The sequence below is a fragment of the Sus scrofa genome, chromosome 4, assembly GCF_054392235.1.
Source record: "Sus scrofa isolate SSC_HxYL_T2T_F1_AM1 chromosome 4, Sscrofa_HxYL_maternal_Yorkshire_Landrace_v2.0, whole genome shotgun sequence".
Taxonomy (NCBI): Eukaryota; Metazoa; Chordata; class Mammalia; order Artiodactyla; family Suidae; genus Sus; species Sus scrofa.
In genome coordinates, this window is record NC_139386.1 from 16,238,358 (window position 1) to 16,256,200 (window position 17,843).

General features: G+C 47.3%; 1 protein-coding gene across 11 annotated transcripts in view; it reads left to right on the forward strand.

Annotated features, from left to right (window-relative positions):
- The window catches only part of C4H8orf76 (chromosome 4 C8orf76 homolog), a 60,640-nt gene that overhangs the window by 13,164 nt on the left and 29,633 nt on the right, over positions 1–17,843 (forward strand). For 5 of the 11 annotated variants that reach the window (XR_014843394.1, XR_014843393.1, XR_014843392.1 and 2 more), the window contains exon 6: positions 11,598–11,738. The exons of 2 other annotated variants lie outside the window; for them this stretch is intronic. Coding sequence is in view for 4 of the 9 variants with exons in the window: in XM_013996504.3 (XP_013851958.2) it covers positions 8,064–8,261 (198 nt within the window). In the remaining 5 variants the exon portion in view is untranslated. Of the gene's footprint in view, positions 1–8,040; positions 8,387–11,597; positions 11,739–17,843 lie in introns of those variants that run through there. 4 more of the 11 variants (XM_013996505.3, XM_085021733.1, XM_013996504.3 and 1 more) reach the window with 2 other exon arrangements.

Sequence of the window (17,843 nt, forward strand, 5' to 3'; positions counted from 1 at the left end):
CTCTCTTCACCCTTGTAACAGCCCGTGGGATAGGGAGAGCTGGGGTGAGGCTCAGAGAGGCCCTGACTTGCCTGAGGTCAGATTTTAAGTGGCAGGACTAGGTTGAACCCATCCAGTTCCAAGCCTGTTTGTTTGTTTGTTTGTTTTCTGCTGCACCCTGTTACTACTTTGATGATTGCGGAGAAATTCAGATGTCAGGGTTTTTTTGTTGTTGTTATTGTTTTAACTTTTTTAGCTTTAAAAAAATACGCAGAGTTCCCGTCGTGGCGCAGTGGTGATCGAATCCGACTAGAAACCATGAGGTTGCAGGTTCGATCCCTGCCCTTGCTCAGTGGGTTAAGGAACTTGGCGTTGCCGTGAGCTGTGGTGTAGGTTGCAGATGCGGCTTGGATCCCGCGTTGCTGTGGCTCTGGTGTAGACCGGAGGCTACAGCTCCGACTGGACCCCTAGCCTGGGAACCTCCATATGCCGAAGGAGCGGCCCTAGAAAAGGCAAAAAAATGAAAAAAAAAAGTACACTTGAGTTCCCTGGTGGCTCATTTGGTGTTGCCACTGCTATGGCACAGGTTTGATCCCTGGTCCGAGAACTTCTGCATGCTGCTGGCCCAGCCAAAAAAAAAAAGCTTTTGAAATTTCTTAAGATGACATTTGGAGATTATATGATATTCATGCTACTTCCTTTTAGTATATAGTTGAAACTTGACAGCTCAGGTACTTTTCTAAGGAGAATAACTCTCTGTTCAATAATATCTTCACATCGTTCTTTCAAGAAATGCCGATTGCATATCTAGCCTGTCTTCCTTCCCCAGGCTACGCGCTCATGTGGACTCCTTTTTGCTCTTCCGGGATGATGCTCTCTTGTCTGTTCTCTTTGCACCGTTTCCAACCTTTTCCCTTCTATGGGCTCTTTCCCTTGAGCCCGCAGACACACACAGATACACACTCTCCTGAATTTACTGTAGCCTTCCCTTCTTCTTTGTTTTCCTTCATCTTTCTATGGCATTTGGAGCTATTGACCACTCACTCTGTTCCCTCTTCTCTTTGCTTCTGGGCAGCTACACTAGTCTAGTTTTTTTCTATATTTCTTTCTTTTTTTTTTTTTTTTTTTTTTTTTTTTTTTTTTTTGCTTTTTAGGGCTACACCCACGACATATGGAAGTTCCCAGGCTAGGGGTCCAGTTGGAGCTGCAGCTGCCAGCCTACACCACAGCCACAACAATGCAGGATCCCAGCTGTGTCTGTGTCTTACACCACAGCTCACGGCAACACCGGATCCTTAACTCACTGAGCATGGCCAGGGATTGAACCTGCAACCTCACGGTTCCTAGTCAGATTCGTTTCTGCTGTGCCATGACGGGAACGCCTTCTCCTATATGTCTTAACATTCCTCCGCCTCTTGGGACTCCGCTAGTTTCCTGAGTGTCTTAAATAAATGGCATTCCCTGAGCTTTTACTCGGGTTCTCTATTTTCTCTCTCTCTCCCACAGAAATCAGAACCACGCTCGTAGTTTCTCTTGTCACCTCTGGGTTGATAACCCTCCAGTCTGTGTCTCTAGTCCCATCTCAGATTAGCTACCTGCAGAGTGATTAATCTGAGGTGATTATCGATGTGCTGTCACTTCAAGTACAAGTGTAAAATGGGGTTACGTGTCAAAACCCTGTTTTAAAACAACCAACCAACAAACCCCATTTAGTCAGTCTCTGGTCAGTGCCCAGCATGGAGCTGGCCTTCATTAAGTCTTGTGAGAAGAAGCAGAAGGGAGGTGGAGAGAACCACGGCTTTGTTCTAGACCTCATTTTTCCATCAATTCCACCTGTCATTCTCCCTTCACTCAGACCTGGACGCGTACTTGCTGTGGGCCTCCTCTTCTCCAGTCTCGCCTCCACCAGGCGCCACACCCACCCCTCCTCCAGGGCCCACCACCAGCACTCTTGTCACCTCATGTTCAACTCTCACAGTGATTTCTTGCCCTATCTCCTTGCTTCTTTGCTTTCTCCCACAAAACTGTCTTGATCTGTGCTGCTGGGTTCATCTTAAAATATTGCTTTGACCGTGTTACCTGCTTGCTTAAAAACTAAAATAAGGGATTTCCTGTTGTGGCTCAGTGGGTTATGAACTTGACTAGGACCCCTGAGGATATAGGTTCCATTCCTGGCCTTGTTCAGTGGGTCAAGGATCTCGCGTTGCCATGAACTGTGGTGTAGTTCACAGATGCAACTGGGATCTGGTGTTACTGTGGCTGTGGCTGATTCAACCCCTAGCCTGGAAACTTCCATTTGCTGCAGGTGCGGCCCTAAAAATCAAAAAAAAAAAAAAAAAAAACTAAAATAAAATGTGTCACCATTACCTCAGAGGTCAGGTCTAGGTCTAGTTCAGGTGCTTTGATATAATGTCCAAGGCCTTCCAGAGAGTAATCGCAGTTAGGACCTGGCCATTCCTCAGGCAAGTCTTTTGCTTCCACTAGACTAATCTGCGTGTCTAACAGACTTATCATGGGTTTTCTCATCTCCACCTACGTTGAGGTTGGGTCCATCCTCAAAGACCCAACCCCTTCTTCCAGGAAGCTTTCCCTAAACGTCCTGGTCTGTGGCAGTTGCTTCTTCCTCTGGGCTCAAAGAGAGTGATTGCTGGAATGGATAGCTCTTTGGGCCCTAAAAAAAAAAAAAAAAAGTCTTTTCAAGTAAATTTTAGGTTCCTTATAAGTATGACAGCCTTGCAGGATGTCTTAAACATTTTCATATCCTTCACCATGCTCAGTTCATCTGTGGACTGGTTGGAATAGTAGTTCTCCACCTGGATAGTACATAGGAAATACCTCTGGAGCTTTTTAAAAACGACAGATTCCTGGGCCCTCGTTGGGATGATAATGTGCAGCCTGTGCCATACAGAATTCCTGGGCTAGGGGTGGAATTGGAGCTGCAGCTGTTAGCCTACATCACAGCAACACTGCATCCGAGCCACATCTGCAACCTGTGCTACAGCTTGCTTGTGCTCAGATCTTGTGCTCTGATTACACTGTGACAGGAGTTCCCATTGCGGCTCAGTGGGTTGAGAACCTGACATAGTCTCCTTGAGGTTGTGGGTTCAATCCCTGGCCTTGCTCAGTGGGTTAAGGATCGGAATTGCTGAAAGCTGTGCCATAGGTTACAGATGTGGTTTGGATCCGGCATGGCTGTGGCAGTGACATAGGCCTTGCAACTTCAGCTCCAATTCAGCCCCTAGCCTGGGAACTTCCATATACTCATGGGTGCAGCCCTAAAACAGAGAGACAAACCAAAAAACCCATTGTGACATGAGCATGACCCTATATCCTTTTTTTTTTTTTTTTGTCTTTTTAGGGTCACATCTGTGGCATATGGAGGTTCCCAGGCTAGGGGTCAAATCAGAGCTGTAGCTGCTGGCCTACACCACAGCCACAGCAATGCCAGATCCTTACCCACTGAGCAAGGCTGGGATCGAAACCACATCCTCATGGATACTAGTCAGATTTGTTTCCGTGCATTTCCGCTGAGCCATGACAGGAACTCCATTATCCTTAAATATTTCTTGATTACATACCTTTTTTCTTTTTAGGTTGTTTTATTTGAATTAGGATCCACATAAGGTCCACATACTGTCTTTGATTCTTTTGTCTCTCATGTCTCTTTAATTCAATAACAGTTCCCCTTCCCCCTCTTCTCTTGGTGATTTTATATATATATGATAAAATTTAGGAGTTCCTGTTGTGGCGCAGTGGAAACAAATCTGACTAGTATCCATGAGGATGCAGGTTTGATCCCTGGCCTTGCTCACTGGGTCGGGGGTCTGGCTTTGCCATGAGCTGTGTGTGATGTAGGTGGAAGACACAGCTCAGATCCTACGTTGCTGTGGCTGTGGCGTAGGCCAGCAGTTGCAGCTCCAATTCAACCCCTAGCCTGGGAGCTTCCACATACCACAAGTGTGGCCCTGAAAAGCAAAAAAAAAAAAAAAGATAAAATTTGGAGTTCCCGTTGTGGCTCATCAGGTTATGAACCCTACTAGTATTCACGAGGATGCGGGTTTGATCCCCAGTCTTGCTCAGTGGTTTGATCTGTCATTGCTGAGAGCTATGGTGTAGGTTGCAGACACAGTTCAGATCTGGCTTTGCTGTGATTGTGGCGTAGGCCAGCGGCTGCAGCTCCGATTCAATCCCTAGCCTGGGAACCTCCAAATGCTGTGGGTGTGGCCCTAAGAAGACGATAAATAAACACACACACACATATATACATACATACATATACGATAAAATTTGGAGTTCCGGTTGTAACTCATTGGGTTAAGAACCTAACACTCTCTGTGTATTCAGCTTTGATCCCTGACTTTGCTCAGTGGGTGAAGGATCCGGCATTGCTGCAAGCTGTAGATCAAAGGTGTGGTTCCGGAGTTCCCGTCGTGGCGCAGTGGTTAACGAATCCGAATAGGAACCATGAGGTTGTGGGTTCGATCCCTGCCCTTGCTCAGTGGGTTAACGGTCCGGCGTTGCCGTGAGCTGTGGTGTAGGTCGCAGACTCGGCTCGGATCCCAAGTTGCTGTGACTCTGGCGGCTGGTGGCTACAGCTCCGATTAGACCCCTAGCCTAGGAACCTCCATATGCCACAGGAGTGGCCCAAGAAATGGCAAAAAGACAAAAAAAAAAAAAAAAAAAAAAAAAAAAAGGTGTGGTTCCAGGTTAACTCCTAGCCTGGAAACTTCTACATGCTCCAGGTTCTGCTGTTAAAAAGAAAAAAAAAAAAAAGATAAAATTTGCCGTCTCAGTCATTGTTAGTGCACAGTTCAGTGGCGTTAATTACATTCCCAATGTTGTGCAACCATCACCACTATCTATAAAACTTTTTCATCACTAACAGGAATACTGTAACCATTAGGCAATAATTCCCATTTCCTCCTCCTCCCAACCCCTGGTAACCTCTAATCTGCTCTTTGTGTCTGTGAGTTTGCCTATTCCAACATATTCCAAAATATTTCAAATAGTGACATCACATAATATTTGTCCTTTTAAGTCCGGGTTATTTTACTTAGCATAGTGTTTTCAGGGTTCATCCATGTGAATCAGAACTTCATTCGTTTTATGGCTGAATAACATTCCAAGGTATATACACATATACACACACCATGTCCTGTTTGTCCACTCAGCTGTTGATGGCACTTGCATTGTTTCCACCTTTTGGCTATTATGAGCAATGCTGCTGCGGACGTTGGCATACAAGTATCTGTGTTCCTGATTTCAGTTCTTTGGGGTTTCTACCTAGAAATGAAATCGTTGAGTCATCTGGTACTTCTGCGTTTAACTTTTTGAGGAACTACCAAACTGCATTTTATTTTATAGTTTGATGTTTTAAACTAACATTGTGACATGATCATGACCCTGTATCTTTAAATATTGAGTACATAATTTTTAGCGGCTGCTTAGTAGTCCAGTTATAGCTCTTGATGTAGTATCATTTATTTCGTTAAGTCCTATGCTGAACATTTAACAAATTTTAATAAGTTTGCAAAAAAAAATACATGTATTTGTTTTAGAATAGATTATCAGAAATAGAATCACTGGGTTAAAGTGTATGAACATTTTAAAGACTTGAAGCATATTTCCAAATTGTCATTAAAAAAATCTTCTGGGAGTTCCCGTCGTGGCGCAGTGGTTAACAAATCCGACTAGGAACCATGAGGTTGCGGGTTTGGTCCCCGCCCTTGCTCAGTGGGTTAACGATCTGGCGTTGCCGTGAGCTGGGGTGTAGGTCGCAGAGGCGGCTCGGATCCCGCGATGCTGTGGCTCTGGCGTAGGCCGGTGGCTACGGCTCCGATTAAACCCCTAGCCTGGGAACCTCCATATGCCGCGGGAGCGGCCCAAGAAATAGCAATAGCAACAACAACAAAAAGACAAAAGACAAAAAAAAAAAAAAAAAAAAAAAATCTTCTGTGTATATATCCTCCAGCAGCATATGAAAGTACTGATTTTCCTTCCCTAGTCCTAGAAATTAGGTTGAGCCGTGTGAAATCCAATCATTTTTACCATAAAACAATGATTTTATGTTGAGCAACTTAACTGTTACCTTTTCTTTTTAAGGGCTGCATTGGCAGCATAAAGAAGTTCCCAGGCTAGGGGGTCCAGTTGGAGCTACAACTGCTGACCTGCACCACAGCTGCAAACTACACTGCAGTTCACAGCAACGCCAGATCTCTAATGCACTGAGCGGAGCCAGGGATCAAACCCAAGTCCTCATGGATACTAGTCGGGTACGTTTCCGATGAGCCACTTATTATTATTACTCTTTGAAATCTATAATTTCATTAGTAAAGATAGCAGTTTTTAATATTACTATTTGATTACTAATAAGATGAACAATTTTTTTCATGCATTCGTCAGCTATTTATAGCCTGTGAAATACCTAGTCATGCTTTTTCTTCATTATTTGTATGTTTCTGTTTTTCTTATTAATTTTGAGAGGGCTGTCTAAATTAGGCTTACTAACCCTTTATGTGTTGCAGTATTTTCTGAAGTTTGTGATATTTTTTGTATATAGAAGTTTAAAATTTTTATTTGGCCAAAGACTTTGGCAGATGCTTTGGCACGTGTGAGTGATGTACCTGCTGAGCCCGCTTTTTGGAATACTGCATTATTTGAATGTTACTGTTATACAGTTCTCCTCTCTCCTTTTTGTTTGTTTTTTGGGGGGTGTGGCCACACTCACAGCATGTGGCATTTTCCAGGCCAGGGATAGAACCCATGCTGCAGTTGTGGTCTGTGAAACAGCTGTGGTGTCAATGCCAGGTCCTTAACCTACTGTGCCACAAGGAAACGTCCTCTCTTTTTTTAGTTAAAAAAAAAAAAAAAAAAAAAAAAAAACCTTTGATGTTATATCCCAGATTTTCAAATGCCACATTTCATTGAGTCCAAGTAGTCATTAGCTGTTGAGACACATCATTATTTGATGTTCCACTAAAAGAAAAATAAGATGTTCTTTACACTATGACGTACCAGAGGTTATAAGATACATCTTGAATTCAGAAATGTTAAAATATGAAACAGGAATTGTCTTTGAATTGATGAAAATACTGTGCTTTAATAAATCCTGACAGTTGCCTGGTTAAGCTGTTCATCCCGTCAGCTCTGTCTCAAACAATAAGTAGTCTTTGAAGATTTAAAGCCACTGAAACCTGTTCTTTGAGTGGATTTCTGATCCATTATAATTTGAATATTTATGAACACATTGGACCTCAGGGTTTGTAGGAAATTTACAGATCATCTGGTTCAAATCCAAGTGACTTAAATTCCTCTATGTCGTCAAGCCACATGGCTCCCTAGCTTTTCATGCTAAACAGTGGGAAATGCTTGGGGACATAATTTTAGTTCGCTGTCCTTCTCAAAGACGGACTGATCACTTAGTGGGTTCAGGAGCAAGCTTCCTACAGACTTGACTTTGTGGGTGCCGTGCCAGAGACGAACTTTTGCAGAATCTGGGCCTGGTTCCAACCAGTAGGGAGCAGTATTGTGCCTTCAGAGAGCAGGCCTGCTCCTTAAGTCCCTGAGGTTGCTGTGGTAACGTTTCTGGAGAGATGGAGTCTCTCCTGATGGGAAAGGTATTTGCTTCTCTGCTGCCTTGACTTCTTTACCTTCTAAGAGAAGGAGTCTGTGCTGTCTATACAGCAGCAGTCATATTCTGCCCAAGCTCTGCTGTTCCGTCGTTTTACAAGATGGGGGAATCACGGGGGGTTGCATTCTTGCCAGCTGAAGATGCTCTTTGTACAAGAAGGCTGACTTGGCGCTCCCTGTAGCTGGAATGATACTGCGGCCACGCATGTGCCTCAGTGATTTGTCCACTCGGGAAGATGAGAGCGGAAACAGGGGATCAATTACAAATGTGGTCTGGGATCACTACTCCTGAACAAATTTCTTTTCACTAAGTAGAATTGTCAGAGTTGTCCCCTGGCTGCTAAAGAATTTCTCCTTCTGTACAGAATCCTTTATACTTGATGAATAGCGTCATCTCCTATTCCTTGTCTGCTGCCCCTGTTATTGGGACAGGGTTTTTTTTCTTCCTACTGCAGGTTATGGGAGAAGATATCGTCCCAGAAAAAATAAGAGATGAGGTTCACACTGAGGTGAAGTGTGTTGGCCCTGCAGCCCTGTCTGCCTTGGTGATTGCATCTTCGAAAGAATTTGAAGACAGGTGGTTCAGAAAGATCAAAGACCACTTCTGTCCCTCTGAAAATCACTTCCATACAGAGATAAAAATCTTGGTTTAGTGGGCCCTTTGAAAACAAAACAAACATCTTGTGCTGTATTAATTGTCCTGGTTTACTTCAGACAGAATCCACTGCTAATCGTGGAATCTACTGAATTAAAAACGATTATTTATATTTTATAAAAATGGCTTCTCTTCCAGATTATTTCTACTGTGTTCAGTTTCTTGGGTTTTGTTTTGTTTTGTTTTGTTTTTTTGATTTTGCTTTTTAGGGCCACACCTGTGGCATGTGCACGTTCCCAGGCCAGGGGTCAAATCAGAGCTACAGTTGCCGGTCTACACCACAGCCATGGCAATGCCAGATCCCCGACCCACTGAGTGAGGCCAGGGATCTAACCCACATCCTCAAGGATACTAGTCGGGTTCGCTTCTGCTGTGCTGTATGGGAACTTCTTTTCTTTTTAGGTTTTTACCATTCACTTATCTGAGGCATACTGCCCCTCCAAAAGATATCTCTTGGGAAAGTATATAAAAGTGGCTATTAGATTTCATAGTCGTCTATAAACAGTTGCTGTATTATAATCAACAGCCTAAGCATCCACGTTGGTTAGGTGAATTCATCAGGAGCAACCACGCATGTCGAAGTGTGACAGTAAACCGTTTCTGGGAAGGGTGCGCCAAGCTCTGAGATTTACCACACTTGTCAGCCCACGTGTTTGTTAATCTTCCAGTTTCATAGATGCCGAAGGACATTCCACTACTTGTGGTCCAGAAAGCAGGACAGGCTTTAGCATATTTGTATCATTTTCTCTGCCTCCCAAGTCCTAAGGCGGGTGACACATACCGGCCCCCAAAGGAATGAGCTCCCTTGGATTGGGGTTCGTTACAGAAGAAGAACTCTGAGCTCAGGAAGCACAGATCCTTTATAACAGAGCCCTAAGCGGGGCTGCCCTGTGCTCCAAGGAAGGACAGGCTCTCCTTTTTAAGGCTCTTTGCTATGAAACCATCATTGACATGATAGTCTGGGGTGAAGGCCTGTTAGGCCCTTGCTCAGCAGATGTACAGAAACACGAGACCCTGGAGCTCTGACTCAGGCGATCACCCTCTCCTTCCAGCCACACACATTTTAATCTGCGACATCATCCTTACCTACACAAGGCCATTGCCTGACTCGCGTTGTCTGGGAGGGGAGAGCTCCCTTATGAGAAGTGGAATTTAATAACAGACCCAGTACTTCATCCAGTGTTATTGTTTGAGACTCTGAATGTGGGTGAGAACACGACTAGCCATGGCAGGGGTAGTCTTTTGTCTCTAATGTGAAACAAAAGACTTTGCATATTTAACAGACGTTTCAGTTTCTAGGAACCATTAAAAAGTATGGAAATTCCTCCACGGTTCCCATTGCCCCCACTCCGTCATTGTGTCATTGACAATCACTGAGGTCCAGTTGTCATGGGGTTTATGTCTAGTTGTGGGTGGCCCACAGGGTAGAGCCCAGAGGCCACATGGTTTTCTAAGCCCTTCCCAACACTGCCTTTGGCTCCCAAGGGCTTCCGTCTTTCCCGCTTTCCACCGTCAGTGTGCCCTGTCACTGCTTGGCTTTCACTCCAGCAGCCCTACCCGGAACCTCTCCCCACCCACCCTTTGTGTGGCTAACTCATACTTGGCTCACAGGTCTCCACCTGGTTTTAGCTTCCAGAAGTCTGTTCCCATCAAGCAGTGGGAGGTTTTGCCCTGTGTTCCTTCACTGCCCTTTGACCCCATATTGGCCCCTATTACTCTGTCTTCTCATTGCCTGTTTATCTTCCATGAGACACTTCAAACTGTAAAAACTGAGTTCCCGTCATGGTGCAGCAGAAACGAATCTGACTAGGAACGCTGAGGTTGCAGGTTTGATTCCTGGCCTCGCTCAGTGGGTTAAGGATCCGGCGTTACTGTGAGCTGTGGTATAGGTCGCAGATGTGGCTCGGATCCCGCGTTGCTGTGGCTGTGGTGTAGGCTGGCAGCTGTAGCTCCGATTAGACCCCTAGCCTGGGAACCTCCATATGCCGTGGGTGTGACCCTAAAAAGCAAAAAAACTGGAAAATCAAGGATAGGACTGTCTTGTTCTTATTTGTATCACCAGGACAGAACACCTGACATCTTACCAAACATTTATTGAATCACTAAATTAATTGGCCAGCATCTTCCTTTGTTTGCACAAAAATTTAATACCCCACAGATCTGACAGTCTGCTCAGAGATGCTGCCCTTTTCTCTTTCTGCAGCTAAAAACCCTCCCTCCCTTTCATCTACGCCTCCTAGACATGCCGGTTTCTCCCCAAGCTTGTCCAGGCTTCCCATCTCATCCTAGTCCCCTTCTAACTTTGCCCAGGCTTTTTGCCTCAGCCTCCTGCTTTCCTCCCAGACCTGCCGTCGACGCTGTCCCGAACTGCTGAGTGGTCTTCGTGGACCTGCCCACACCCTCGCCTCTGCCCCACGTCTCTCCTGGCAGCAGCATGACCACCATGTAAGGACCCAGCCTCCTGTGCCCTGATGCTTCAGCTGTAACGCTGGGCAGGAAGGGGCCCCCAGGAAGACTGGCACTTCCAGGTGTCATCACACACACACACACACACACACACACACACACACACACACACGTCACAACCATTCCCAGCACAGATGGTGAAGGTAATTAACTGAGCAATGATGATGCTAAAGAAAAATCCGCAGGCCTGCCTGCGAGCCCCACCCTCTGGTTAATGAATGAATCACTCAGGTGAGCAAATGTGGAGCACAGAGGTGTCTGTCTGCGTCCAGTGGGTGGGGGACCTAAGGGCTGATCTTGTCTCATGACTCTCAGAAGGCCTCTCTTCGGTGTTTCCTTCCATGGGGGCATCCTGCCCAGAAGCTGAGCTGGTGAGAACCCTTTGTCTTTTATACTCTTACACCCTTTCAAGCTTACACTACAGCCAAAGGGATCTTGCAGAGATTACTCTGAGTCCTTCAGTGATTCCCCAAATGGTACTTGAGGCCTGAGAGGCCCCCATGTGGTCTGGCCCCCACCCACTTCACCCCACCTCATGTTGGCTTCTTCTCATGTCTTTGACCCCTACCAGTATCCTCCCACCAAGCCCTGGGCCCATCCAGTTACCTCGACTTGGGACACCTCCCCATGATCCCCCAGCCCTGCCATCAACCTGTCCTGCCTACACATCCCAGCTCAAAAGTCACCCTCAGACAAGCTGTTTCTGATGCCAGACTTGCTCAGGTCACCCTTTAAATGTCAGAGCACCTGCGTCTCCCCCTGCCCCCACCCCCATGTGTAAGGGAACTGTAATGGAATATTCATTGTCTGAATCCTTGCTAGATCCTAAGCTCCAGGACTGTGTCTCTGGTTTGCCCCTTCATGGCAGAGCTCAGCTTCCTGAACACGCTGTGACTTCTGCCCAGTCCTGCCTTTCTGGAGCCCCGGGCCCTTGCAGAGACATCCTGAAGCCTGGTGAGCCAGCGGAGCCCCACTGCCAGCGCCACGGGTGACCCTGCCTGCCTGTGAGGTACCACATTTCAACAAAGATGTGCTTCCTTTTCGAAAAACCTTGGGTAGAAATCTCCATGAAACAAATCCAAGACCGTTGTTTACCAAAGCGATTATTTTAAATAGCAGCTTTCTAGTGCTTTTGAAATCTCCTCTATAAAAGTAGTTTATGCACGGCTTTCCAAGGTCTTAATCATAAAAATAAACAAGCAAACAAAACCCAGAGAGGATTATACAAAGGCTCCAAAGCTTGTGAAACCATGGTCCTAATGAGGGGAGGCCCAGGGCTGCTCCAATCCTGTCTTTCTTTTTTTTTTTAATTTTTTAATTTTTTTTTTTTTTTTGCTATTTCTTGGGCCGCTCCCGCGGCATATGGAGGTTCCCAGGCTAGGGGTTCAATCGGAGCTGTAGCCACCGGCCTACGCCAGAGCCACAGCAACGCGGGATCCGAGCCGTGTCAGCAACCTACCACAGCTCACGGCAACGCCGGATCGTTAACCCACTGAGCAAGGGCAGGGACCGAACCCGCAACCTCATGGTTCCTAGTCGGATTCGTTAACCACTGCGCCACGACGGGAGCTCCCAATCCTGTCTTCCTGATCAAAGTTGTCCACCAGGCGACTGCTGACGAGGTCAGGAGAAACAGAACAGGCATTTGTCTGCTTGGGGCTCACTGCTCCTTATCTTTTTCTCCCTCCTCAGCTCAGAGTGGCTTGGTCACCTAAAGCTTCAATGTTGTGCATGCTCAGCCCTTGAGCTGAGAACCACCCTCCATCTCTGAGAACTGCCCTTTTATCACCAGGCCGGATACCTGGCAGTCATATTTGTCCTCAGTGACCCTAATGATGGGATAGTGGAAGGAGGGTTCAACTGACCTAGGCTGCACCAATCAGAATCTCCCCTGAGATTTATATATTTATTTAGGAAAGAAATAGATTTTTTTTTTTTTTTTTTTTTGTCTTTTTTAGGGCTGCACCTGCAGCATATGGAAGTTCCCAGGCTAGGGGTCGAATCGGAGCTGTAGCCACAGACCTATGCCACAGCCACAGCAATGCAGGATCCAAGCCATATCTGCGACCTACACCACAGCTCATGGCAATGCTGGATCCTTAACCCACTGAGTGAGGCCAGGGATCAAACCTGCCTCCTCATGGATACTAATCAGGTTCATTAACCACTGAGCCATGACGGAAACTCCAGAAATAGATTTATTAAGATAGGATGCTTGTGAGAGATGTGAGCAGGCAGGCAAGGAGCCTCTCCCCTGAGATTTAGAATGAGACAGTCTTCTCATGGATGTGAAACTAACAAGGTCAAAATCTGAGGGTGTTTGTGTTCTACCAGGTGGACTGGGGAACAGATAGAGCAGGTCTGTAGAGAGAGAGAGAGAATCGATGCTTAGAAAGAGGCAGGGGGACAGTCTCTGCTCTGCTACATCCAGATTCCAGGCCCCTCCTGTTCTCTAGGCCCAGTCACAGTCTAGGCTGAGGCCTCTGCTAAGCACCTGGTGTGTGGTTAGCAAATAATGGCCCCCAAAGATGTCCTAACCTGTGAATGTGTCAGGTTACAGTGCAAAGGGGAATTTGCTCATCAGCTGACCTTAAAACAGGGAGAGTCTTATACAAGTGAACCCAGTGCAGTCACTGAGATCTTTCCAAATGGAAGATGGAGTGTAGTAGGACTCCCCAAAGAAACAGGCCCGCGGAGTTCCCGTCGTGGCGCAGTGGTTAACGAATCCGACTAGGAACCATGAGGTTGCGGGTTCGGTCCCTGCCCTTGCTCAGTGGGTTAACGATCTGGCGTTGCCCTGAGCTGTGATGTAGGTTGCAGACGTGGCTCGGATCCCGTGTTCCTGTGGCTCTGGCGTAGGCCGGTGGCTACAGCTCCGATTCAACCCCTAGCCTGGGAACCTCCATATGCCGCGGGAGCGGCCCAAGAAATAGCAGCAACAACAACAACAACAACAAAAAGACAAAAGACAAAAAAAAAAAAAAAAAAAAAAAAAAAAAAAAGAAACAGGCCCGATAGGATATCTGCAGATATATGTGTAAGAGGAGATTGTCATAGGGATTAGCTCAAGCGGTTATGGAGGCCAAGAAGTCCCATCAGCTGTCTTCCAGGAAAGCCAGTAACATCATTCAGTCCAAGTCTGCAGGCCTGAAAATCAGGAGTTTGATGGTGCAAGTCCTGATCTGAGTCCAAAAGCCCGAGAACCATGAGGGCCATTGTCCAAAGGCGGAAGACAGATGTCCTAACTCAAACAGAGCGAATTTGTCCTTCCTCTGCCTTTTTGTTCCATTCACGCCCTCAACAAATGGGTGATGCCCACCCAGGCTGGAGAGGGTGATTTTCTTTACTTCACCAGTTTGGATGCTATTCTCTTCCAGAAACACTCTTTTTTTTTTTTAATTTTTTTTTTTTGTCTTTTTGCCTTTTCTAGGGCCGCTCCTGCGGCATATGGAGGTTCCCAGGCTAGGGGTCTAATCAGAGCTGTAGCCACTGGCCTACACCACAGCCACAGCAATGCGGTATCCCTACACCACAGCTCACGGCAGCGCCGGATCCTTAACCCACTGAGCAAGGGCAGGGATCGAACCCGCACCCTCATGGTTCCTAGTCGGATTCGTTAACCACTGCGCCATGACGGGAACTCCCCAGAAACACTCTTGAGACACATTCCAAATATTTTACCATCTATCTGGACATCCCTTAGCCAGTCAAGTCACCATATAAAATTTACCATCACATAGAGGCAGAAGGAGTGGGTCCGGGTCAGAGAGACGCTGTGCTGCTGGCTTTGAAGATGAAGAGGCCATGAGTCATGGAATGCAGGCAGCTTGCTGAAGTTAGAAATGGCAAAGAAACAGATTCTGTCTTACAGTGTCTAGGAAGGAACACAGTCCTGCTGACACCCCTGATTTTAGTGAAACCTATGGGGGAGGTCTGGACTAGATACCCATAAGCTAATCAATTTGTGTCATTTTTATGCCGTGTTTGTGGTCATTTGTTATAGCAGCAATAGGAAACTAATATACAAAGTAACCTACCCTGGGTGTTCCCTCTGTGGCATAGTGGTTAAGGACCTGGCCTTGCCGCAGCTGTGGTATAGGTTGCAGCTGTGGCTTGGATTCAATCCCTGGACCTGGGAATTTCCATATGCTATAGGTGCATCCAAGAAAAAAAAAAAAAAAAAGTAACCTACCAGAGTTCCCATCGTGGCTCAGTGGTAACAAGCCCAACCAGTATCCACGAGGATGTGGGGTCGATCCCTGGCCTTGCTCAGTGGGTTAAGGATCTAGTGTTGCCGTGAGCTGTGGTGTAGCTCGCAGATGCAGCTCAGATCTGGCATGGCTGTGGTGTAGGCCAGCAGCTGTAGCTCTGACTTGACCCCTAGCCTGGGAACTTCCCTGTGCCACGGGTGTGGCCCTTAAAAAAAAAAAAAAAAGTAACCTACCCGTAAATTAAGATAGCTTGAACTAGTTTCATTTTTTGTTCATTGCAACTGGAGAATACTGGTATGGACCACTTGGGTCCTGACAATCTTGGTTTTAGAATGAGACTTTGTGTCTCTGGGGGCTGTTTCTTTTATAAATGACATTCCTCTGTAAAACTTTGATAGAGCATTGTCGTAGGAGATCTCTGAGATCTCAGATAAGATGCGACACCTGCTTTCAAGGCACTTCCATGTCTAGTACGAGTAATAGGACATCCACATAAGCAGCAAACTAGGGGCAGCAAGGAGGTCTGAAGAGTGCAGGGTGCAGAGGAGGGGGTGGCGGTGAAGAAGTTGGCCCTGGTTGGGGATGGGGCAGGGGGGGTTGTAGCGGCCTCCGCAGAATGAGAGCCAGGCCTGCGAGGTTTCTCACTGGAGGGATGAGAGAGACCAAGGCCTGGAGGACATGAAGCCTGGTCATTGTCCAGGTGAGGGGGCCTGAAGGAATGTGGTGGGTGATGAGGCTGCACAGGTTAACTGGTGTCAAATTATAGGTGATTGTCAGTGCCTGGTAGGGAGCCTGACTTGACTGGGTGGGGGCAGATAGCGAGCTGTGGAAAGTCTCTGAGCAGGGGAATGGCTGTTCAGGGTTGTACTTCAGACTGACAAATCTGCTTTTACTTTCCACGTGTTAATAGCCTTTGAGCTGTGCAGTATGTGTTTTCTGGGTCTAGGGCGTAAGCACTAACCTGGAGGGGGGAGGTGGGCTCTAGACACTGAGATGTCCCAGTGCCTCGTGGAATTCATTACCCTTAACGACCTTCCCATTCCACCTAGAAAAAGCTAAACCCGGAGTTCCCCTTGTGGCTCAGCAGGTTAAGAACCTGACTCGTATCCATGAGGATGTGGGTTCCATCCCTGGCCTCACTCAGGGTGTTGCTGCAAGCTCTGGCTTAGGTTGTAGATGTGGCTCAGATCTGGTGTTGCTGACTGTGGTGTAGGCCAGCAACTGCACCTACAGTTTGATGTCTAGCCTGGGAACTGCCATATGCTGTGGGTGCAGCCCTAGAAAGAAAAAGAAAGAAAGAAAAACACTAGCAGCTTTGCCCACTGTCCTCCCTCCTCCTGCCTCACTGGCTCACTCACAGACCTGGAGAAACCACTGACTGGTGAAATGCAGACAGTGGAGGCAGGGAGGCTCTTGGGGCTGACATGTAAGCTCTCCGGGAACTGGGGCACATCTGTTTCCACCCACACGGGCTGCTCACACTTAGGAGAGCTGGATTCCAGCCCCCCTGCTCGTCCTTGGCCTTGCGCACATGCTGCGCCCTCTCTCTGTGGCTACCTCCTTTGGGCCTCTGTCCCCTCAGCATCACCGCCTGGATACCCTCACTCACCACACCCTGCAGCGCCCCGAGAGGAGTGAAGGATGGCGCTCTTGGGAGGCAGCAGAGCTGTCCCAATGGAAATACAGTGACAACCAGGAAAAGGAGGTCGTGTTTATACTTGTACATGTGTCTGCAGTGTTTACATTCTCTGATAACAGTTTTTCTGACACACATACACTCTTTGGGAGGAAGCTGAGAAAGTGAGTGATAGTTTCTCTGCATCCAACAGCTTCTTGGACTGAGTCCAGAAAATGAAGCATCTGAAAATGTGGCTCTGGCACTACTTGGCCAGGCAGGCAGGGCCAGCATCGTGGAGGGCCAGCATAGCCTGGGTCAGAGTGAGGGGGAGTAAAGCCGTCTGGGGGTGTCTGAATGTTCGGTCCCTGCAGGAACAAAGCTCCTTGACCAATCAGTTAACATTCTTTGTGTCCAGGACCATCCAAGGCATGGTGGTTATGGTCCTGGGGGCAGGGGGTGGGGGTGGGGAGCCTGCAAAGATACCTTTGGCCTCTTACAATGAAGATAGGGAAATAAAAGATGAGTATCTAGTGAGGACCAAATGAATGCCACAGGTCATTTCTAGGACAGGGAGGTCTGGGGGACAGGGCCGGCCATGCCAGGCAGTCCTGGCTGATAACACTGCAGTGGGCAATGTGATTCCTTTTTTTATTTATTTTGTATTTTTAGGGCCACACCTGCGGTATATGGAAGTTCCCAGGCTAGGGGTCTAATTCAAGCTGTTGCTGCCGGCCTACATCACAGCCACAGCAACGCAAGATCTGAGCCATGCCTACGATCTACACCACAGCTCACAGCAACGGTGGATCCTTAACCCACCGAGCGAGGCCAGGGATCGAACCTGTGTCCTCATGGTTGCTCGTCAGATTCAATTCCGCTGAGCCGTGATGAGAACTCCAGTAATGTGATTCCTGCCCCTTGATTTGGGGAATGCTTGCCACTGTGCCCCACCTCCCTGGCCCCTGAACATGACCAACATAACAATGAAAGATTTCTTTCATCCTCTCATGTTCTCCACTGTGTTGGTGAACGTGGGTGCCACCCCAGCTGACTCTGACATTCTCCAGGACAGATGTGAGTCTGGGTCTCTGCCTGTCGCTGCAGGTGTCTGGCACCTGGTGGGCATTCTACTGCTGCCCTTGAATTTCACACTGTAGGAGAGACTCCGAATGGCTCAGCAGGCAAGCCTGCCATGGCAGGTGCAGGTGCAGTCCTGCCCGGAGCTGGATTAAAGCTGGGGCAAGATCAGATTTGGGAGGATTGGAAATTTGGATAAGGACTTTGC